The 24,747-nt window shown below is 43.6% G+C and overlaps 1 protein-coding gene across 4 annotated transcripts in view; it reads right to left on the reverse strand.

The window, feature by feature from the left end:
* Window positions 1-24,747, reverse strand: part of LOC137437815 (SLIT-ROBO Rho GTPase-activating protein 1) — a 174,966-nt gene that overhangs the window by 77,095 nt on the left and 73,124 nt on the right. For 3 of the 4 annotated variants that reach the window (XM_068132461.2, XM_068132463.2, XM_068132462.2), the window contains exons 5-7: window positions 15,620-15,793; window positions 1,150-1,278; window positions 38-259 (exon numbers count right to left, since the gene is read on the reverse strand). In XM_068132461.2, coding sequence (XP_067988562.2) covers window positions 38-259; window positions 1,150-1,278; window positions 15,620-15,793 — 525 coding nt within the window. Of the gene's footprint in view, window positions 1-37; window positions 260-1,149; window positions 1,279-15,619; window positions 15,794-21,650; window positions 21,669-24,747 lie in introns of those variants that run through there. The other variant, XM_068132464.2, reaches the window with a different exon arrangement.

Genomic DNA, 24,747 nt, shown 5'->3' on the forward strand with positions numbered 1-24,747 from the left:
ACAGGAACTGCAGATTATCATAATAATGCCTCCCTACATCATCGCCCATGTGAGATTGGAAGTCAAATCGCTGAGGGCAGCAGAACACCATATCCGAACTCTCCATGAAGCGGTTCTTGTCACCGTGAGGATCTAATGCATCCACAGCCTGTTCGACGCCGCACAGTGCTGTGCGCCGTGATGCGTCAACATTCACTTCTGTCGAAAGGTAGATCTTCAGGGCCCGGGACAGACAGGCGTGGTAGCCCAGGTCACAGCACTGGTTAAGAAAAAGGGAAAGAAGGTGTATAAAATATTAAGAGAGTGAACCCCGTACATTACACCTGTTTAACCCAAATTGCAGAGGTCAGTACTGTACTTGGAAGTGATAGTATGTATTACTCAACCTAATGTAGTACATAATTGCATCACATATTTCTCAACTAAAATTGCCCAACCGATTTCAAAGGAAACGGTCAGGGAACCATTTTCAAACCCGAATGCTCGACTCTTTTTACAATTTAGAACACTAAGTTGTTACCCGTTTTGGTATGTACTTCAGCAGAATGCTTCACTATCCTATCTCAGCTTTGCACATTGAGTGAGCCTGCAGTCATATACGTTTCCTCACCTGGTGTGCGTTAACAAGTGCACCACAGACTTTACCATCGCACAGTAAGTAAGAAGGTGCGAGAAACAGACCAGGTGAAAATTGTGCTTTACGCTGTCATTTCCTTTTCAATGCATATGTTGTTTTTTTAATGGATTTATACATATTTAGAAAAAAATTCTATATCTTTTTGAAAAATAAACATTTTGTTGCCATATAATAGCATTGTGCTGTATTCTAAAAATCGAAATTGATGTTCATAGTTATCATGAAAATGGTAAAGTCTTTGCATGAGTAGATGAAATATGTGACATGAGTGTCACAATAAAGCATGGCGTCACGAGTGTTTCCATCCAATGAAAAACCACCTTTTTTGAGAAAACACCTTGTGGTTATTATTAGGGCCGGTCTCTCAAGACAGGATCTACTCTATGTACAAATTTCAAAGTGGTTGTGTAAGAGAGGAATACCCACCAAGTACTTTAGTATCAACACAATTTACTTTCTTAACATCCAACTTTCCTGAACTTCTACTGAGAGTGGCAGGGTGTGCAACTTACATCAATAAGATCCGACAAGTCATAAACATAGTACTTGTGCAGGGCCGCGTTGGTAGCTTGCAAACTCAGAAGGTACTCGTTCCGTGCTTTCGTTGCCTTCAGCTTGCTCTCCGTAAACTTTGCCTGGCGCTGAAAATACAACACAATAACAACGATCAACTGTAAGATACAGGACAGGAGCGTAGCCCACATGAGATGTATATGCTAAAGGGTCCACCGTGAAGAGAAACAGTGAACCATCTTTGATAAATCACAATACAAAAAGGTTTTGGGAAGAACAATTTCATCAAATAAATCACTTAAAATCCCCAAAATATTTTAAAGTATTTAGAAGGAATAAAAGTGGGAATTGCAAATGCTTCATTATCCATCAAGGTAATTAAATATTTAGCAGAAAGCTTCATCGTTACACATGCTCAAAATAAAGTCTTTGTACGCCCTAAGCAATTTTCAAGCCAACTTCACAATGGATAATTGAACATGAACAGCTTATATTTTTTGAGCCAATAAACATCTTGACATTGATACATAACAAAACTAGAACGGCACTCAGTAGAGAGCATACCTCCACCAGGTGAACAGTTTATGTTTTGGATCCCAGAGTAGACCAGAAAATCACCATAAAGAATAACATTAAATCAAAAACATCCATCCACAACTTTTTGACATATCCTGCTATATATTGTTTTTGGCCCCATCTCACAATGGTGAAGAATCACTTAAAAGTTCTACCAGCCGGATCCGGATCTGGATGTTCACCAACATTTAATCAATTATTCCTTGTCACACATCCAACCTTTCCACCAAGTTTCATGCAAATCCGTCCACAACTTTTTGAGAAATCCTGCTATATATCGTTTTTGGCCCTATCTCTCAATGGTGAAGAATCGCTGAAAAAATTCTACGAGCCGGATCTGGATCTTCACCAAAATCGAATCGATTCTTCCTTGTCACACATCCAATCTTTCCACCAAGTTTTGTCCAAATCTGACCGCAACTTTTTGAGATATCCTGGTATGTATCGTTTTTGGCCCTATCTTCAAATGGTGAAGAATCGCTAAAGAAACTACAGTAGCCGGATCCGAATCCGGATCTTCACCAAAATCTAATCATTTCGTTGTTGTCAAATACGCTACCTCTCTGCCAAATTGCGTCCGAATCCGCCCACAACTTTTTGAGATAATTATCTTGTTCACAAACAAACAGACAGACAGGCAGGGGCGAAAACATAACCTCCATCCACGTTTGGTGGCGGAGGTAATGAGCAAAATGAACTCAGGTGTGCACCGGGCCGAACGCAAAGAACTAGAACGGCACTCGGTGGAATGCGAACCTCCACCAGGCTGAACAGTTTACATTTTGTATCCCACTGATAGGCCGGATCTGGATTCAGACCTGAATCAAATCTTATCGGCTTGTTCTTGTCACCTACCCAACTCATCCACCTAGTTTTGTCACAAGTCGTCCATAACTTTTTGAAATATCATGTTATATATCGTTTCTGGACCCAAACTCTCAATGCTGAAAAATCACTTTTAAAAATTTCATATCTGGATTCGAATCTTCACCAAAATCGAATCAATTCATCCTTGTCACACATCCAACATGTCCACCAAATTTTGTCCGATTCAGTCCACAACTCGGAGATATCCTGTTCACAGAGAGACAGACAGAAAGACAGACAGACAGGGGTGAAAACATAACCGCCATCCACCTTCAATGGTGCAGGTAGTTAGAATTGCTTCCATTCCATGCTGCAGATGCGAGACATCAGGTTTGTGGCTTTCAAATGTTTCTAAACTTTACGACAGCAAAACAAAGCTAAAGTTCTTATTATAGCAGGTGTATTGCAGGAAAAGATGAACAAGTGGAAGGAATGTATGGAGACAAAAGGTCTGAAAGTGAATATCGGAAAGACGAAGGTGATGGCAAGTGGTAAAGCATGTGGTGAGGTGGAAAGAACTGGGAAGTGGCCATGTGCTGTGTGCAGGAAGGGTGTCGGAGTGAACTCCATTCAATGTACAATGTGCGCTGAGTGGGTTCATCAAAAATGTAGTGGTCTGAGAGGGTCATTAACCAGTGTGGCAGCTACATTCAAGTGTAAGGTGTGCACAGAGGGAGCTGCAGATGGAGGAAATGTTGAGTTGGATCTTGGAGACGGCGTGAAGCTGGAAGGTGTGAAAACATTTTGCTACCTCGGAGACATGCTGAATGGAGAAGGTGGATCAGACTCGGCAATCGTTGCTGCAGTGAGATGTGCATGGAAGAAGTTTCAGGAACTGAGTGGCGTGCTGATGAGGAGGGGAGGGTCGTTGAAGCTGAAGGGAAAGGTGTATGCTGCATGTGTGAGAAGTGTTATGATTTATGGGAGCGAGACATGGGTAATGAACGTAGAGCAGCAACGAAGGTTGGAAAGGGTGGAAATGCGAATGGTTCGATGGATGTGCGGAGTATCGTTGAGAGAGAGGAAGACAAATGATGAATTGCGAAAAATGATGGGAATAGAGCCTGTGATTGATGCTGTGAAGAGAAACAGGTTGAGATGGTTTGGTCATGTGTTGAGGAAGGATGAAAGTGACTGGTTGAGAAGAGTGATGGAAATGAATGTAGAAGAAAGTAGAGGACGGGGAAGACCGAGAAAGACTTGGCTAAAGATGGTGGAAGAAGAAATGCGGGCAAGGGGGTTAACAAGGAGAGATGCAGAAAATATGGCAAGATGGAGAAGATTGTCATGGGGACCGCAAGGCTAATCCCCGCTCTAGCAGGGAAAATGGCCTTAAAATGCATGTTGTTGTTGTTGTTGTTGTTGTTGTTGTATTGCAGGTATATACTCGTTTGAAACATACTGCACGATTTAATACTACAGACTTGGCATTTAATATGGAATTTTTTTTTTTTCTTGTCTTGGGTTTACTTTCTTAATTCAGTATATCAATCTGGTGAGTTTCTTTTACACTTCGGTGAGTTATTTGTTAAAAGAACCATGTCACTGATTGTCTGTCGCAGCAAGAAGTCAACAACAGGATTATATCACAGGTGGCGTGGCAAAATGTACGGACAGGTGCATTTGATGATTGGCTCCACAGTCGGGTATACAAGGGTTGTTGCCGTCTGTATTAGTGGAAAACAACTGCTGCACGTCTCCAAAAGTTATTGCCGCTTCCTCTGGAGATGGTCCGTCAACTCGACAATGCTGTTTGTCATGGAGTGGTGGCTTTAGGAGATTACGGCATGAAACAGCGTGCTATTGCTCGGCAGTATGGCATCACTCAAGGTCAGGTGTCAAAGATCCTGAAACGAAATGCTCAGAGGGGTGTCCCTACTCCAATACCGAGGCCAGGACATCCCCGCAGAACCACAAGGAGGGATGATCGCCAGCTGCACCGGTTAGTCCGCAATGGCCGTACCAAGTCAGCTAATCGGCTTAGGGCTGAGTGGCAGCAACTGACAAATGTGCCTGTATCCAGAAGGCTAGTCAACCAACGACTGGTTCAAGCAGGCTATCATGCCAGGCGTCCCCTGAGAAAGCCACGCCTGACCAGACAACACCGCCAACTTCGATTGCAGTGGGCCAGAGAGCACCGTCAATGGCAGCCAGGACACTGGAATCACGTGATCTTCAGTGACGAGTCTAGATTTCTGGTCTATCGTCAAGATGGCCGCGTCCGAGTGTGCAGACAAGTGCATGAAGCCTACAACAAAGATTGTATAGTGCCAAGAGTCCAAGCTGGTGGTGGTGGGGTGACCGTTTGGGCTGCTTTTCATGCAGGGGGCAAAACTGACCTGGTTGTTCGAAATGGAAACCTGAACCAGTTCAAGTACAGGGCCATTCTGGAAGAAACATTGCTTCCATTTGCTCATGCAGCCTTTTGAGGAAACTTTATCTTCCAAGATGACAATGCACGGCCTCATCGTGCTCGCATGATCCAACACTTTCTTGCTGACCGTGGTGTAGAGCATATGGAGTGGCCTGCCATGTCCCCGGATATGAATCTGATAGAGAACTTGCGGGCAGAATTAACGCGTCAAATCGACCACTTGGACCAGCAGCCGACCTCTGTGCGTGAATTGCAGCAGGCTATTGTCACTGCATGGCAAGCGATTCCTGTCCAAACCTTGGCAAATCTCGTGAACAGCATGCCTCAACGTGTACGTGCTCTCCTGAATGCTCGTGGGGGTTACACGAAGTACTAAACTGTAATTTTACTGTCCGTAATCCCAGTCGTAATTTAACTTTTGTTTTTGTTTAAAAAATTTGGCTAATGTGCAAAAAAAAGAGATACTTCTGGAAAACGCACAGAAGTTTAACACAGTACTGTCTGTGAATTGAGTTCGATATCAGTTTACATCACTTTCAAGGATCAATTTATTTGTTTCAAAATGTCAAATGTGGTTTTTGTTTCTTTTAAAGGTCACATTAACAAAATCTAGAATAATTTCAACATAATTCCAATGAACTTTTGGTTCGAAGTCATCTTGAAAAGTAAGTTCACCCCCACTAAAAAAATATTCCATATTAAATGCCAAGTCTGTATATTATAAACTAAAAAGATGTACAATCCTTCTTTGAATGTCAATCCCAAAGAGATGAAGACGAGACACACTTTGCTTGCCCCAAGCGTTACTGTATAGCATTGCCACACAATAATACTTTGACATCACATTCCACAAATATTTCAACATACGCACCGTGACACCGTTCAGGTGTTCGATTCACAGCGTTACAAATGTGAATGTTAATGATGAATGTTAATGATAAAGAATGATATTAAATCCTTGGCCTGTGTGACTGAAACCCTTTTATGTTTTGGGTTTTTTTGCAGTGGAATTAATGCATTTTCCTATTCATACAGATTGAAGGATCACATATTGCTCTACTTATTCAAGATATTAACCTCTCTCGTCTTATCGGCCATTAGGGACTGAAATTTGATGTCCTATTAGAGTCTCCGATTGGATCGGTATGGACATGTGCATCAGGATTGGTGGAGCCTGTATATCCTTCTGAATTGTTAATTTCATATTTTTGATGTCATCATTCTTGCTATTTCATTTTTTGGTAAGTATATTCATTTAACGGTTGAGCTGCTCATGATGAATAATGCCAGAACGTGAAAAACAATAGAAGAAAGGAATTCTTTCCCTCCACTGCCAAACTCTGGAACTCTTCAACTTCTCATGTCTTTCCTTACACTTATGATCTTCCGCCTTTCAAAAAGCAGATTTTTTTACTTCCTGAAAAACTCTGACTATTCTCTCTTTCTTCACTTTTCTATCAATGCAACTCTTTTATTTAAGGCCTGACCTTGATGAGGACTATATACCTTGACTTGAGCCTTCAACAGAAAAAAAAAATGGGTGTTTTCACCTGAACACAAATTCCGCAGCAGTGACAGGATAGCCTAGAATCTAGACTGGGTTTGAATCTTGACCGAACTATAAACTGTCATCCTGGTGATTCATTAATGTGTGTGCCATCCCTCGCATGAATGTCAAACTAGGTGTTTTATCTGTGAGCATTACGTGGGGGACGTTAAAGACCCTACGGTGGAAGATCTCCAACACTCACCATGTAATATTCAGCGAAGCTACTCCTTTGCGAAGAGTGGGCAAGCTATCACCGGGACCATGGAAAAATTCCAAATTCTTCCTCTATCCTACAAGGGGCACTGCATCAGCAACACAGCTGTGCCCCCAGCAAATTAAGCTACCCGCAGCCATGTGCTGCATAAGAAAGAAGAACACATCCTGCCTTGGACTCGTGATTATATCTGTGGTTCATCACTCGCACTTAATGGTCAGAGCTAATTGCAAACGAATAAAAATAAGCACTCCTTTACCATTTTAGAAATAAGCTAAATCTTTACACAACGGCTGCACAACAATCTCATGGCTCTACCAACAGATGCATCTTATAACTGCCACAGAAGGGGTTGTGCAACGTATCGGCACAGGGATGAGGCTTCTTAACAATGTCCCTCCAGGGCAGGAGGGAATGGGCAGGCCTGCCTTATCATCACTTTCCACCACCTCTGGCCCTGTAGAGTGGGAAAAAGCGGCGCCAGATACACCCGTTCATAAAGCAGGGCCCGGCGGGTTACCCGCAGACCAAATGATGAAAGTCATCACATGGGACACTCAATTGCAGCAGTTACGGTCGAGCAGGTGCAATGGGGTTGTTTTGAAAACTTGCGCAATTATCTAAATCAAAAGGGATTAGTAATTCTATGTATTTTAAGAAATAAACAGAAGTGTTTTTATTTTTTATTTTGTACCATGTGGTAAGGGTTGGCAGGATGGCCTAGAAATAGAGGTATATGTCTAGCCTTAAGGTGGATGGCTTAAGATCTTAGGGTCTTGACTCTTGGGTGTGAGCCCCTATCGATCTGTTGAAATAACACCAGGTGTGTTGACTCAGCCAATCATCCATCCCAGGTTGGCAAAATGAGTACCAGCTTACTGGTAACGGGTCAGTGCATCAGCAGCACAGCCGCGCTTCCAGAAAAATGATGCAACCAGCAGCCACAGGCTGCACAGGAAACAACAACTGGCAGGGTGATTCATCAATGCATGTGCCGTCCCTCGAATGGACAAACTGTGCATCGCATCCGCCGCCGTTAGTTCTTTAGTTGTTCTCTTTCGCATGAGTTGGTGTTAGTCAGGTTCACTATGTCAATAAATTATATTTCGTTCAAAATCATGGTAGATTAGCAAACCTATACATTTTTGGAAAGGTTATAGCATAAGGAAACTAAAAATCAATGTCTACATTTGGAGAGATACCTGTATGACGGCCATTTTGGATTTTCAAAATGGCCACTGTAAAATATATATTTTGTTCTATTTCTGCCTCTAATTACCCTAAAAACTTTAAAAAATATACTAAACCTATATTTTCAGGGACAAGGAATCCGATGAAAGTATCAAATTAGTGCTATGGGGAATGGTAAGACACGAATCAAAGGTTTTGAATTGCAAAATACTGTCTTTATATTCGCGATAAGTTGCATAATCAAATACATGTTATCATTTTGTACAGGCAGTTAATAACATCAAAATGTGTCACAATAATTCATATCACCAAACATACACAGGCAGTCAGCAAAATCATATATACACATGCAGTCAGTATAACTTCACATCTACACAGGCAGTCAATGACAAAATATACACACGCAGTCAATGGCATCAAACATACACGATTACAGAATATGCCATTTAGAGTTCGTCATCACTGTCCTGTGTGTCGTATCCGACAATATAGTCCGCATCGTTTTCACAGTCCGTTTCACACAAGCAAAGGTCGGTCAAATTGATTGGCAAATCGAATTGGTCGAATGGTCGATCAAATCGAATTCGATGAATCGAATCAAATCGAATCGATCGAATGGTCGATCGAAGCGATTGGTCGAATGGTCGAATTGGTCGAATTGGTCGAATCGAATTGGTCGGAATTGGCAAATGTAAACATTGATTTTCAGATTTTCCATGTAATAACGTTTCCAAAAATGTATAGGTTTGCTAATCTACCATGATTTTGAACGAAAAAACATAGTGAACCTGACTATGTCTTTCTTGGAGTTGATGAAAGAAGATAAAATTTTGGAGCAGAATAAACATAAGAAAGTATTGAAGGAGGTGGCAGAGCAGATAGGCATGTTAACATATATAACATCATGCTTGTCTGCTCTGCCAACCTGAGTCTGTCATTGATATATTATAGGCCTACCTTTGCTCATACAATGTGACTGTCTTTCTTTACAAGAACAGCCACATCACCGATCCACCCAGATTTTAACTGGTTGTAAGCATCCAAAGTTTTCCATGCTCTCATGTTTTCCAGGGTGCAAATATTGGTCGTAAATATAACATAATTCACTAAATCTGGATATAAAATGGTTGGAAAGCTTGCTTCATCTCCTTGCTGCATTCAGAAATTCATATGGGTCTGTGTTCCTACAACCTGTGTTTTGCTATAATCGGACTCCAGAGACAAAGTGTCCAATGTAACGACATACCCAAGCTTTTGAACAAGCTGTGATCCTGATTATTTGATCATGAAAACATACAAAGCACAATAGCTCCACGTTGGATGGATTGAGGAGTTATGCCTCTCCACCTCCGGTGTGTTCTGGCAGCACTAAACTCCTGGTCACACTGCACACCGGCAAAGGAACTTTCTCAACAAGGTGTTCATAGATCCTTCCATTAAAACCTATGGATGATTATTGAAATTTATCATTAGAGCCACCTTGGCAAAGTTTGGTAGTGGACACAAAAAATATTTATTCTGACAAAGTATGAAGGAACTTCTGGGAGAGCCATTTTGTGCTTTCAATACCCTTTTGAACCTGGTCGCAATACCAGTCTTTGTTTTGAGAGAATTGGGGATCAATACAAACCGTATACAGAGAATGACGACGCATGACCATGACCATCTAACCCTAACCACCCTTATCCTTTTTACACCCATTAACCCTTCCTGGCCTGGCCCCATCACTTACAGGTTGCAGTGCCTCCACTCTACTCCCCCTCTTCATTAATTCATTCATTCCCTTGCTTATTGTGTTTCCCACTGCCAATTCATAACCACCATCTGCTTGCTCTTCCCCATCCTTGATCTTGAAGAGAAAAAAATTAAAAAGAGGATTTTTTTTTTCTCCCTTCAAGAACTTCAGCCAAGGTGAGATGGTTAGCTTTTCCTCTGGGTAAAAAGTGGGAGAATCAATTAATTCCCAGTCCCCTGCACCCTTCCTCCTGCAAGCACAGCAAGTCGTATATCCTATCACTAGAGAGAGAGTTGCATAACTGTGCTCTGGTTAAACGAGCACCACAAAGCAAGCCTAACAGCACACACCACCTGGAAGAACACACAGTATATTACAATTTCTAAACGCAACCTGCAATTATTATATCAATCTGCCTTTGCGATGGTTGCTAGGCACAGATGGCAGCAGACAATTTCGGTGAAGTGGGAAAAAACGGTTGATCGCCTTTGGCTTTGCAGATGCAACTATTAAAGTGGTTTGATCAAATTTTGGTTCGAATTTTATATTTCAAAAATGGATTTGACAAGGACAAGAAAAGACGTGAAAAAAGAACATTTGTGATTTAACAAATGGCCTTGTTACACTGTTGCATTGACTACAATAGGATGAAGATTCCTCTGTTTTTATGGTAGTCAGGTCGGTCTTTTGGGACTCCCACCGGTAACATGTAACCCAGTGCTACCTGCCGCATGGTCGGGTTGGCGGAGACTAAACCGACACCCCTCACTGGCTTTGCTAGTGGGGACGATGACTGTGACACTCTGCCAGGAATAAAAACAACACCTGGCTAAGGGTGTATGAGCTCCCTTTGGGAGCCAATGACCATCCTGTATGGAAATGGTGTCTCCTGAAAACACCAAATTGGAGTAGAAAAAATTATTTTTCTGCCTGGCCTAGTTACCCCTTCCTGCAGTGTTCCTGTGAAGGTTTCCTTGTTTCCAGACTAGGTGAAGGTTTTTCCAGTTTTTTCTCTTCTTTTTCTTTGTAGCCCTTCACATTTAGTGGCTCTCAGTCGAGTTTATGGCGAATTTCTGCTCCCTGTTCTTCTGCCAAACCCTGTTCCCTGTTCTTTCATTAGGCTAATTCAAAAAGGAATTAAAACCTTGTTCAAAACAGATGGGACAGTGCAGACAGTATGTCAAAGAAACATTGTCAAACACAATCAGCCCAATAGTCTGGAATGACAACTGATAACTTACCATAATGGCAATGAACAATCCTCGACAAAGCTAAAAAAGTTTTGAGAAAAAAATTCTATGGTATTAAATAATCTCCTCTTCCTGTTCAGGCTGGAGTTCCGCAAGGCAGTGTTCTGGGCCCTGTGCTTTTTCTGGTCTTCATCAATGATCTCTCTGACTCTCTTGAAAATCCTCTCTATCTCTTTGCTGTGACTCCACTCTCTGCCGCTCCATTCCTCATCCCTCAGATCGGCAGTCTGCAGCCTCCTCACTCTCTGCAGACCTGGACAAAATCACAGACTGGGCAAACAAGTGGAACATGTCTTTCAATCCTGACAAATCTCACTCTTACGATGTCTCTCCGAAAAGACCGACTGGACAACCCTCCCATCTACTTTCTGAATAATCCTCTCCAAGAAGTTCTGTCACTCAAGCTTTTGGGTCTCACTATCTGCCATGATCTTTCCTGGGAAAACCACATTTCCAAGCTGGCCTCCAAAGCAAGTCGCCGACTGGGCATCCTCCGTCGTGCGAAGTCCTTCCTTGGCACACCTGAGCTCCTCACCACATACAAGGCTTTCATCCGCAGCTCAATGGAATACTGCTCTCCCCTCTGGGCTGGTACTCCTGCCTCACACCTAGCTCGTCTTCACGCTGTTGAAAGCAAAGCGTTCAGAATCATTGGAATCTCCCGCGATGACGCTATCTCCGAGGGCCTTTCACTTACTCACCGCAGGCAGGTTGGTGGTCTTTCCGTCTTCTACCGACTCCTCTCCGGCCTTGCTCCCCCAGCTCTCTCTGGGCTCTGTCCCCCAAATATTCCTGCAGGTCGCACAAGACCTGCCTGCAACCTTCTTATGGTTAAACTGCCAAAATCAAGACTCTCTGCTCACATTTACTCCTTCATTCCTCTTTTCTCCCACCTCTGGAACAAACTCCCTCACTCTCTTCAATCCCACTCCTCCCTCCAGGTCTTTAAAACGGCTGTTCACCACCATCTCTTATCTTCCCCAATCCAAAACCTTGATCTTTTCTACCCCCGCTAATTTCACCCCAAATCCACTTTTTTGAGGTGACTTTTGTCTTCTTTCCTGGAAGTCCTTGGTGTCCTTGTGTTTTATACCTATCCTGCCTCCCCCCAGGCCCTCTGCCTCCAACACATCTCCCGATGTCCCTGCCCTCAAATGTTGTGTTTGTGTGCTTCCTCCCCTTCTCTCCCCATCTTGTCGACCGCTCCCCTTTTTATTTACTTTGTTTGCTTGTTTGTTTGATAAATGTTAGCTCTTTCACGAGCCTCGACTCTGTATACAAAAAAACAAACAAAAAAAACCTGTATATTTGGTGTCCCTACATTGATTACACAACACAACACAACATGCATTTTAAGGCCATTTTCCCTGCTAGAGCAGGGGTTAGCCTTGCGGTCCCCATGACAATCTTCTCCATTTTGCCCTATTTTCTGCATCTCTCCTTGTTAACCCCCTTGCCCGCAATTCTTCTTCCATCATGTTTAGCCAAGTCTTTCTCGGTCTTCCCCGTCCTCTACTTCCTTCTACATTAATTTCCATCACTCTTCTCAACCAGTCACTTTCATCCTTCCTCAACACATGACCAAACCATCTCAACCTGTTCCTCTTCACAGCATCAATCACAGGCAATATTCCCATCATCTTTCGCAATTCATCATTTGTCTTCCTCTCTCTCAACGATACTCCGCACATCCATCGAACCATTCGCATTTCCACCCTTTCCAGCCTTCGTTGCTGCTCTACGTTCATTACCCATGTCTCGCTCCCATAAATCATAACACTTCTCACACATGCAGCATACACCTTTCCCTTCAGCTTCAGCGACACTCCCCTCCTCATCAGCACGCCACTCAGTTCCCGAAACGTCTTCCATGCACATCTCACTCGAGCAACCGTTGCCGAGTCTGATCCACCTTCTCCATTCAGCATGTCTCCGAGGTAGCAAAATGTTTTCACACATTCCAGCTTCACGCCGTCTCCAAGATCCAACTCAACATTTCCTCCATCTGCAGCTCCCTCTGTGCACACCTTACATTTGAATGTAGCTGCCACACTGGTAAATGACCCTCTCAGACCACTACATTTTTGATGAACCCACTCAGCGCACATTGTACATTGAATGGAGTTCACTCCGACACCCTTCCTGCACACAGCACACGGCCACTTCCCAGTTCTTTCCACCTCACCACATGCTTTACCACTTGCCATCACCTTCGTCTTTCCGATATTCACCTTCAGACCTTTTGTCTCCATACATTCGTTCCACTTGTTCATCTTTTCCTTCAGTCCATCCATACTTTCCGCAATCAACACCAGATCATCTGCATACAACACTCCCACGGTAAACCCTCCTTTACGTTCTGAGCCAGCACCTCCATCACAGCTACAAATAGTAGTGGACTTCGTACCGACCCCTGATGCACTCCCACCTTCACCTCAAACTCACCACTGTTCCCGTCCTTCGTCCTTACAGCTGTGCGCGCTCTTTTGTACATTGCCATCACTACTCTGATCAACCATTCCTCCACTCCTAACTTCCTCAATGCCCATGTCAATACTTTGCGTGGAACCCTATCGAATGCTTTCTTCAGATCCACAAACCCAGGAAACAACTTCTTCCTCCTCTCCATGTACTTCTCCTGCAACTGCCTCACAATGAAAAGCGCGTCTGTCATTCCTCTTCCTGGCATAAATCCAAACTGCATTTCGTCGATCTTCACTTTCTTCCTTATCCTCCTCTCCAACACCCTTTCCAATACCTTCATTCCATGCTCCAATAACTTTATCGCTCGGTACGAGCCACACTCCAGAGGGTCACCTTTCCCCTTGTATAGAGGGACGAGGGTACTCAGTTCCCAATCCACTGGAATGCGGCCTTCTTTCACCACCAGATTACAGATCTCTGTCATTCTCTTCACACCCCAAATTCCTGCTGCCTTCAACATATCTCCCACAACTCCCGTCGGCCCTCCCGCTTTTCCACACTGCATTGCTTTTATCGCTTCCTCAACTTCCTTCTCAGTTATCTTCTCTGCCGGTCCTAAAACTGGGTTACTCTCTATGTTGCCATCCCATTCATTCTCCGTATTCAACAGCATTTCCATATATCTTTTCCATCTTCCTTTAATTCCATCTGGGTCGACAACGATTTGTCCCACTTCATCCTTCAAGCAACTCACCCCCATCACATCACACCTCTCTTTCGCTATTGCTTTGCAATCCTGAATACTGCTTTCTGACCCTCTTCCGAATCCAAGCGTTCTCCGAACATTTTCCCACATGCCTCCTGCGCCTTTGCTCTTTCTTTGCAGCCTTCCTGGCTGCCTTATAACTTTCATGCTCTGCTGTTTCTGCTCCCGTACCCTTCGCCTTCTGCCACTCCTTGAACTTCTTCCTCTTCTCGTCAATCCTCTTTCCAACTTCATCATCCCACCACCATGTTTCCGAGTGCCTCGGTGGTCCTTTTGTCCATCCACATACCTCACCAACGGCTCCCAACAGACTAGCTTTCATTGACATCCAACCACTTTCAAACTCAACCACATCATCCTCTACCCTACTCAGCCTCTCTTTTAATGCCTCCCTTACTGTCACTTCTTTCAACCTCCACACCTTCATTCTCGGTTGGTACTTCACCCGCTGAGCTCTCCTCGCACCTTTCACCCTTATGTCGCAGACAACCAAGTGGTGCTGTGAAACAGCCTCCTCCCCCGGGATCACCTTTGTGTCCCGGAGGTGCCCCCTATCTCGCCTACGCACAATCAGGTAGTCAACGGTTGTCGTCGACCCACCTGACGTGTATGTAACAAGCTTATTATCCTCTTTCTGGAACTGAGTATTACAAATCAACAAATCAGCTCCATCAGCAAACTCCAAAATCCTTTCACCTTCTCCATTTCTCACACCATATCCGTAACCCCCATGAACTCCATCAAAACCATCCATACTCCTTCCCACATGTCCATGCAGGCCTCCTCCCACCACAACAACTTCCTCATCTTTCACGTTTTCCATCAGCTTCTCTATCGCACATTAGAACTTGTCCTTCTCTTCATCGCTTCGACCAACCTGCGGAGCATATCCCGAGATGACGTTCACCAAGAGCTTTCCAAGTATCATTTTCACCATCATCAACCTATCACTCACTCTAATCACACTCAACACACTGTCTACAAACTCCTCAGAAAACAGGACACCAACACCATTCACGCCCTCCAGGCACCCTTGCCACACAAACTTGTATTTCTGTCCCTGCCTACCCTTCACCATTCTCACACCACTTCCCTTCCATCTCGTCTCCTGCACACAACATATGTCCACTCTTCTTCTGACCAATACTTCCACCACTTCTCCTGACCTCCCTGTCATTGTCCCTACATTCCATGTCCCAAACCTCATGTCCCAAACACCTACATTGATTACGATGTCATATAATGCAATAATCAGAGATATCGACTTGTTAACGACAATAATATGTGTTGGAGGATGGTGCGTAGTAGTGAGATGAAAAGAAAAAGGTGCATGCCCCTCTGGTTCCATTTAGGATTCAGAATGTGTTGAGCTGCAATCAGTCACAGGTGTTATGGGTTTGAATTGCAGATTAAAAAAATTCCTATCTGGCTTATTAATTTATTGGCACGATCATGGAAATCTATACATCTGTCGACTAGCAAGTCAAAGAGAAACAAACCATCACCCATGTGAAACGCTTTACCTTCTCTTTCATTTTCTCGATTTTGCGAAAATTTCCACGGCGCTGTGTTTTCTCATCAAGCTTGAGTGGACCCGCTGCTGGCTCTCCAGTCTTTCCCATTTGCTTCTCAGTCTCACGGAGCTTGCTCAAGGCAGCAAGGTATTCCGCGTTGTACATATGGTACGTGCGCATGGCCTGCATTAGGAAATAGCAACAACAGTCCTCAGTAGCTGCTCCCAAACCAAAGCATCACAAAAGGAAAAATGGAATGTATCATTCCAAAAGAATTAGTTAACCTCACCAGTAATTAATTTCTTCAAAGTTATTGCTGTACAACATACAGTTCTCATGAAATCAAAAATAATTCATAGAAGTTCAAACACACGCACGAATGAAATCAAGTCTCCTCATGCAGACTTCATCTGTGATACCCCCACCGTTCTCGACTGAAAATGTATTCAAGGATGCCTATCATAAAGGTATGAACACCAGAAACTCACAGGTAAATGCATAAACTAAGAAAAAAGTGCGTATTGTTGGTGGGCAGGGCAGAGGGCACGAGGTGGTTCATGTACGTACAGAGAATTAGGACAGAATAAAAAATGCAATTTTTTTTTTGTCGTCATTTGAAGTAGGTTTTACAACCAATGCCGATATATGAAATGTGGAAGTTAAGTAGAAAGGGATGTATGTGTGAAGTTAACGGAAGGAATGGGATTATTTCATAAAATATATGGAAATAAGGCACAGGCCGAATGGGTGAAGCAGCATAAACACCAATGGTGGGATATAAGTAGCTCCAAACAAACAAACAAACAAACAGACAGACAGAGAGCCAGACATACAGAGAGACAGACAGGACAGAGAGAGAGAGGGAGGGGGGAGACAAAAGACAGGACAGAAAGAGAGAGGAGACAAACAGACAGGACAGAAAGAGAGAGGAGACAAACAGACAGGGCAGAGAGAGAGAGGAGACAAACAGAAAGGGCAGAAAGAGAGAGGAGACAAACAGACAGGACAGAGAGACAGACAGGACAGAGAGACAGGCAGACAGGACAGAGAGACAGACAGACAGGACAGAGAGACAGGACAGAGAAAGACAAAAAGACAGGACAGAGAGATAGACAGGACAGAGAGAGACAAACAAACAGAGCGAGGCAAAAAAAAACAAGGATACAGAAAGAGAGGAGACATACAGGACAGAACGGGAGAAGACATAGATATTACAGAATGAGAGAAGAGACAGACAGGACAGAAAGAAAGAGACAGACAGAAAAGAGACAGAAAGAAAGACAGATATATGGAAAGACACACAAAGGGTGAGTGAGTGAGAGTGAGAGAGTGAGAGTGAGAGAGTGCGAGTGAGAGAGTGCGAGTGAGAGAGTGAGAGTGAGAGAGTGAGAGTGAGAGAGTGAGAGTGAGAGAGTGAGAGAGTGAGAGAGTGAGAGAGTGAGAGAGTGAGAGTGAGAGTGAGAGAGTGAGAGTGAGAGAGTGAGAGTGAGAGAGTGAGAGAGTGAGAGAGTGAGAGAGTGAGAGAGTGAGAGAGTGAGAGAGTGAGAGAGAGAGAGAGAGAGTGAGAGTGAGAGTGAGAGTGAGAGAGAGAGAGAGAGAGAGAGAGAGAGAGACAGAGACAGACAGAGACAGAGACAAAGAAAGACTTTTGTATACCTCTATTTAAACAAGGTTAGAAAAAAAATACGTAGTGTGTTCAAAAAGTATCCGACCTTTATTTTTCGTGCGTAAAAAAAAAAGAAGCTAGGGAGGCGTTGATTGGTGCACGTATGTAGGCGATCCTAATGCGCACGCGTGAATTTTTTCCCACCTGCAGAAGCTGTCATTCGACGGCAGACCGCCGATGAGTGAGGACATGTAAGTGAGCACCGTCGGATTTTCGTTTTTGACAAAATGACGGAAAAACTTGAACAACGCTACTGCATCAAATTTCGTGTAACTTTGTGTAACAACTTTTTTTGGCCTCGGGGATGTTGGATGCTTCCATTGTGATGACTGCAACTTGGTTTCTGGGTCGTACCCATAAACCCAGGACTCATCGCCAGTGATCACTGTGTTGAGGAAGCTGGGATCGCTGTTCACAGTCTCCAGCATGTCCTGTGCGATCTCCAAACGGAGTTGCTTCTGCTCAATCGTTAGCAGCTTTGGTACGAACTTCGCTGAGATTCTCCTGAAGCCCCAATCCTCCTTCATAATGGAATGAACGGTGTTGAATCTTGCGGATCGTTTCCACTTGGGAATCGCCAAGCTTTACACAAAATTTGATGCAGTAGCGTTGTTCAAGTTTTTCCGTCATTTTGTCAAAAACGAAAATCCGACGGCGCTCACTTACATGTCCTCACTCATCGGCGGTCTGCCGTCGAATGACAGCTTCTGCAGGTGGGAAAAAATTCACGCGTGCACATTAGGATCGCCTACATACGTGCACCAATCAACGCCTCTCAAGCTTCTTCTTTTTTACGCACGAAAAATAAAGGTCGGATACTTTTTGAACACAGTACAGTTAGTACAGAACACAGTTAGACATAGCCAACGAACAACAATCATAAAAGGAAGGTAAAAAATAAAAACATAAAATAGTACAAGTGCACCTTTAAAATGAGGAGAGATCATTATTGACTACTTTACACAGTACGTTCTTGTAACACCATTTTTGCTTTAAAAGGTCTAAATTATTTAAGTTTTGGTGAAAATAAAACTCTGAACGTAGCCTGGCCATGGTAAGGGCCTTTAAAACTTAAAACATTGTAGCCAGCATCAGGGTTGGCAAGAAGTTTAGCTTTTCTTGTTTTATAAATTGCTAGCTTCCCTTCAGCTATAAAAAATAATAATTGGTGAGCACAGATACGGCAGCATTTTTGGGATTCAATGGCAAACCAAAAATAAGCAGACGTAAAGAAAAATAAACATTCATATGGCAGCACAATTGTGACAGCAAAGTAAAAAGTGGGGTCAGCCTTGCACAGTCAACATAAGCATGATGTAAATCTTTAGAGGCCATACAAAATTATTATTATTCTGCAACTGGACCAGACGGCATCAGCCCACGGGTCTTAAAATCCTGCTCTGCCGCTCTATCTCGCCCTCTCTCTGTTCTTTTCACCCTATCTTTTGCTCAAGGTCATCTGCCAGCATCCTGGAAATCAGCTAACATTACCGCTTTACACAAAAAAGGTGCAAAAACAGATCCTTGCAACTACAGACCAATCAGCCTGCTCCCAATTATCAGCAAAGTCATGGAATCCATCATTGCTTCGGATATGAAATCTTTCCTCTTCTCCAATGGCTTGATCTCTGATCATCAATTTGGTTTCAGACCAGGTCACTCTACTCTGGACATGCTGCTTCTGCTGTCTCAACAATGGATGGAGGTCCTCAATGCCAAACAGGAAATCAGAGCTGTCTCCCTTGACATATCAAGGGCCTTTGATACGGTCTGGCACCCAGCTCTGCTCACCAAACTCTCCTCCTATGGTATCCATGGAAATCTCCATGCATGGCTTGCGGACTTCCTCTCTGGTCGTAGTCAACGTGTGGCCCTGAATGGATTTCTCTCATCTCCCCTTCCTGTTCAGGCTGGAGTTCCCCAAGGAAGTGTGCTGGGCCCTGTGCTTTTTCTGGTCTTCATCAATGATCTCTCTGACTCTCTGGAAAATCCTCTCTATCTCTTTGCTGATGACTCCACTCTCTGCCGCTCCATTCCTCTTCCCTCAGATCGGCAGTCTGCAGCCTCCTCACTCTCTGAAGACCTGGACAAAATCACAGACTGGTCAAACAAGTGGAACATGTCTTTCAATCCTGCCAAATCTCACTCTCTTACTATGTCTCTCCGAAAAGATCGACTGGACAACCCTCCCATCTACTTTCTCAACAATCCTCTCCAAGAAGTTCTGTCACTCAAGCTTTTGGGTCTCACTATCTGCCATGATCTTTCTTGGGAAAACCACATTTCCAAGCTGGCCTCCAAAGCCAGTCGCCGACTGGGCATCCTCCGTCGTGCGAAGTCCTTCCTCGGCACACCTGAGCTCCTCACCACTTACAAGGCTTTCATCCGCAGCTCAATGGAATACTGTTCTCCCCTATGGGCTGGTGCTCCTGCCTCACACCTGGCTCGGCTTCACGCTGTTGAATCCAAAGCTTTCAAAATCATTGGAATCTCCCGCGATGAAGCTATCTCTGAGGGCCTTTCACTCACTCACCGCAGGCAGGTAGGTGGTCTTTCTGTCTTCTACCGACTCCTCTCCGGCCTTGCTCCCCCAGCTCTCTCTGTGCTCTGTCCCCCAAATATTCCTACAGGTCGCACAAGATCTGCCAGCAACCCTCTGTTGGTTAAACTGCCGAAATCTCGGCTCTCTGCTCACCTTCACTCTTTCATTCCTCTTTTCTCCCGCCTGTGGAACAAACTCCCACACTCCCTTCAATCCCTCTCCTCCCTCCAGGTCTTTAAAACAGCTGTTCACCACCATCTCTTATCTTCCCCCATCCATAACCTTGATCTTTTCTACCCCCACTAATTCACCCCAGATCCACCTTGTTTGAAATTCCAACTTATTTCCTGGAAATCCTGGCAGTGTCCATATGTTTATACCTCTCCCACCCCCCCCCCCCCCCTTCACATGCCTCCCCCCCTTCACATGCCTCCCCCCCTTCACATGCCTCCCCCCCAAAGCCCTCTCCCTCCCACAGATCTCTCGATGTCTCCATGTCTCTCGGTCCCTGCTCTCAAATGTTGTGTTTGTGTCCTTCCCCCTCTCTCCCCATCTTGTCTACCGCTCCCGATGTTATTTGTTTTATGTGGCTGTTTGTCTTTCTGTGTGATTAATGTTCGCTCTTTCACGAGCCTCGATCTTGTATACAAAAAAAAAAAAAAAAAAAAAAAAAAAAAGGGAATGAAACAGAATTTAAAACACTATATCGGTGTAATAAAACATTGGTAGGTAAAATTATATGCACAATTCTCCAAGATATATCACCAGTCCGTTTTACAATCGGCAGGGCATACATGGTGACCCATTGTGGGCAAGGGGGAGACCCCGGAGGTAGCATCCATATCCATCGGCATCCAAACCTATCCTTGCACACGTAAGGATGCCGAATGGCAACAAAGAGGTGGTACAGGCACTTTTTTTACAGCACTAAGAAGTGGAGAGGAAGACAGGCACACAGATTCTGTTAATGCAGCTGATGATATTTGCACCTGATGAAGGGAGAGAACATGCATTTCAGGGTCATTGTTGTTGACATCAAAATGGAGACCCAGTCCTCTGAAGGTATGCAACACTTCTTGAATAAGCAGGGGAGACAGCTCTTACAGCGCGCATTCCAACAGCGGTTGCAATATATCCTGCTGAGTGGCATGCTTCATTCCGGTTATTCCGCAGGTCTCGTACGACATGCACACCAGAACTTGTGAAACATTGCACATAAGCACGTGATTGAGGTATGTTGGGAAAAAGTGCATTGTAAAAGATAGGCTCATCGAGGAAGTTGTTGGTGTTGTAATGAGCCATATCTCAGTGCACCACGAGAGGCTGCCAGGCTTGCAGCAGGTCTTGGTAGAACAGAGGAAATGGGGAGATGTCAACATGTTGCAGGTCCATGAGAAAAAGTTCCTTGTTGAAATCAAGCATGCCAGCCATTTTCAACAAGTAGTTGGCAGTGAGCCACCACGGCAGCGAAGTGAGAAAAAGAAAACGGTGAACAGTGGTGACTCGAAAAGCCATTAGTCGGCTGACAATGTCAATGAGACCACGGCCACCTTCTGCCAATGGAAGGTAAAGGACTTCAGGCTTGACCCAATGCTTGCCGCCCCAGAATAAATCAAGCAGATGTTTCTGCATTGTCAGGAATAGTGCTTCGGGAGGGTGCAAAGCAATAATTTTGTGCCACAAGGAAGCCACTACATTATTAATTACTAAGGTACGTTCTCCTTACGACAATGTAAATAATATTCCTCTCCACTTCTCTAGTCTGTTATCAATTTTATTAACTGCATTAACCCAGTTCTTTGCCATGAAAGCTGGAGTGCCAATGTACACACCTAGATAATGGATGCCTTCCTTCTCCCACTGCCAGCCTCTGGGAAGAGAAGGCAAACCAACAGCGGGGGTATGACCAATCCATAAAGCTTTACATTTGTTCCAATTTATTGCAGTTGTGCATGGCGAAGAAAGTTTTTCCAAATTGTTTAGTGCATGGTGACATCATCACTGCTACGCACCACAACACACACATCATCGGCATATGCTGAGGTGACAATTGGCCTTTCGGCATCATGGGAAAAACCTCGTAAGCCGGCACGAAGGCAAATTAGTAGAGGTTCAACGCAGAGGGAGTAGAGAATGCCCAATGAAGGACACCCTTGGCGGACTCCTCTTTCAACCGTTAGTGGTGCACATAAACTATTATTGACTTTAATGATGCTAAAAACATGATTGTACAGCAATGAAACGTGAGAAATAAAGGCTGCCCCAAAACCAAGCTGTTTTAAGGTATGAAAAACATAGTAATGGCTAATAGTATCAAATGCTTTCTCTTGGTCAAGTAAAAACAGGCCAGCATTCTGTTTATGTGCAGCACAGACATCCCAAAAAACCCGAATTTAAAAAATATTATCATGAATAGACCGATTTAAAACACAAAAAGATTGATCAAAGGTTATTTTAAAAAAACTAAGAAGGGGCTTTATGCGGTTTACAAGGACTTCAGAAAGGATTTTGTAATCCGCACAAAGCAGAGAGATAGGCCACCAATTTTGTAAAGACTAAGTCTCCTTTCTTCGGGATAAGGCACACAATTGCACGGCGACAACTTAGAGGTAACACACCCTCTTGTAAACTATACTTTAAAACATCTAAAAGTGTTGGACCGAGCAAGTCCCAGAATGCTTTGTAAAATTCCACAGGTAAACCATCAAAGCCAGGTGCTTTATGATCATTAAGGCTATTAAGAGCTATTAAAAGTTCAGCTACTGTAAAACCCTGTTCTAGAGAGCACTGCTGTGATTCTTCTAATTGTGGTAGATTTTGGGTAAAATCAAACATTTCTTGATCATTACTTTCCTTTGCGGTAAAAACATTCTTTAAAAAGTCTCTGATAAAACACTTCAACTGAGCGTTCTCTTCAATAACTTGTCCATCACTTGAACGTAAGCTTAGCAACAATCTATTAGACTTTGCGGCTTTTTCAAAGCTAAAAAAATCTTTACAACAAGTTTCTGAGGTAGATAGACCTTTTACTCGGAGTCGTGTTAGCACTCGGAGAGCATCATCTTTAGTTAAAACATCCAGTAGGGCTTGTTTCTCGTGAAGCCGATGGCATCATACATCCTCATCAATGTTAGTCGCCTTTTCTTGCAAGTCAAGAATTTCTTTCTTTAAAATGCATATCCTGGCTTGCTTTACATTAGTGAAATTATTGCTATATTGCTGGCAAAAGACTCAGATTTGTGCTTTTACATAATCCCACCATTGGCAAAGATTGGTGCAATCATTCCGTGATTCTAGAATCCGAAGCCAGAAATTCTTAAAATATAGTTTAAAAAAGGAATCATTTAAAAGAGAAATATTAAAAGACCAATGAGAAGTATGCCTCTGAGGGTTAGGGGAAGAAAGACTCATTTTAATAAAAAAAAAATGATCAGAAAACCCAAAAGGAGTAATATCAGTAAAACTAACAAGGTTTAAAAAGGAGAGGCTGATATAAAATTAATCAAGCCTTGCAAGCGACAAGTTGTTTAACAGGCAACGACACCAAGTAAATTGCTGGGTGTTCCCATGCTGTAGTCGCCAAACATCACCAAGATAATTTTGAGACAGAAGTGCAGACAGAGGCCTAGCACTAACTGGATGGGGTTCAGGGCTGTTCCGATGTTTGGCTGGGTCTAATGTACAATTAAAATCACCACCTAAGCACAAAAGGGTACCAGGGGCAAGATGATTAAGGAAAGTAAAGGATTCAGTGAAGAAAGCCTGTGCTGTCACTGTCACTGTGCTGTCACTTGGGGCATAAACATTGACGATTATCATCCGCTGATGGTTATATAAATTCAATAGAAGCTAGATATCCAGGTACAATTTCTTTAAAAACAAGAGAGGAGACGGGAAGGTGTGCAGAGATATATAAAGTAATTATCAAAATATATAAAGCACTCACCGAAGCCATGCTATGAAAAACCAGGTGCCTTTCAGCTTCAGCCTCCAATCTGCCATCAACTCACAGTCGCACGAGTTTCTTGTAAAAGAAGAATATCTACCTTCTCATTCTTAATCAGCTGCATCGTTTGAATTTTACGTAGGGGATTAAGCCCGCCGTTTAGGTTCAAACTTGTTATTATCATGATGAGAAGAGTGGCCCACAAAAGATGCTTATGCATTCAAATGCTTCCTTACTTTAACAATGCATCCTTTCAGCCTCTTGCAAGAAGCACTAGAAATGACAACAGCTTCTGGGTTCTTTACGCTGATTTGCGCTTTTTGGACAAACGCGTGCAAATTGGGGAAAAAGTCATTCAGGTTTACTCGTTTCTTACGAGTGTTTTTTTCTTCAAGAAATCCAATATATCACAGGTAGAAATTGTAGCATCAATCCTACTGTCTGGGGAAAGCTCCTCACCAAGTGCACTTAACGCCAGAGAGGAGCAACCATCTGAATCGTAGTCCTCATTTTCCTCAGGGCCTTCACCCATTTGCTCAATATCCATGGTTGTTTCAGAGTAGGGAAACCAAGGATGCAGTCGGGGCAACAAACTCAGCAGCTACATGTTTTGGTGGGTCAATAGTTGTAACAATGGCGATGTTATCTTCAGCAGAGGTACTGCAAGGTTGAGGTAATGCAGAAAGTGTAGGGGTGGTAGACTCAGACTGGGGTGCACTGGTAGTGGTAGTTGGAGGTTGCAGAGCAGGGAGGAGAGGAGGAAGCAGAGGAGAGGGAGGTGGTGGAGGAGAAGAAGAAGAAGAAGAAGAAGAAGAAGAAGAAAAAGAAGAAGAAGAAGAAAAAGAAGAAGAGGAAGAAGAAGAAGAAGAAGAAGAAGAAGAAAAAGAAGAAGAGGAAGAAGAAGAAGAAGAAGAAGAAGAATAAGAAGAAGGAGGAAGAGTAAGGGGAGGGGGAGGGCGGAGAAGAGCAAGGAGAGGGGATGA

This window comes from Myxine glutinosa, chromosome 12 (genome assembly GCF_964187855.1).
Source record: "Myxine glutinosa chromosome 12, kmMyxGlut1.1, whole genome shotgun sequence".
NCBI lineage: Eukaryota > Metazoa > Chordata > Myxini > Myxiniformes > Myxinidae > Myxine > Myxine glutinosa.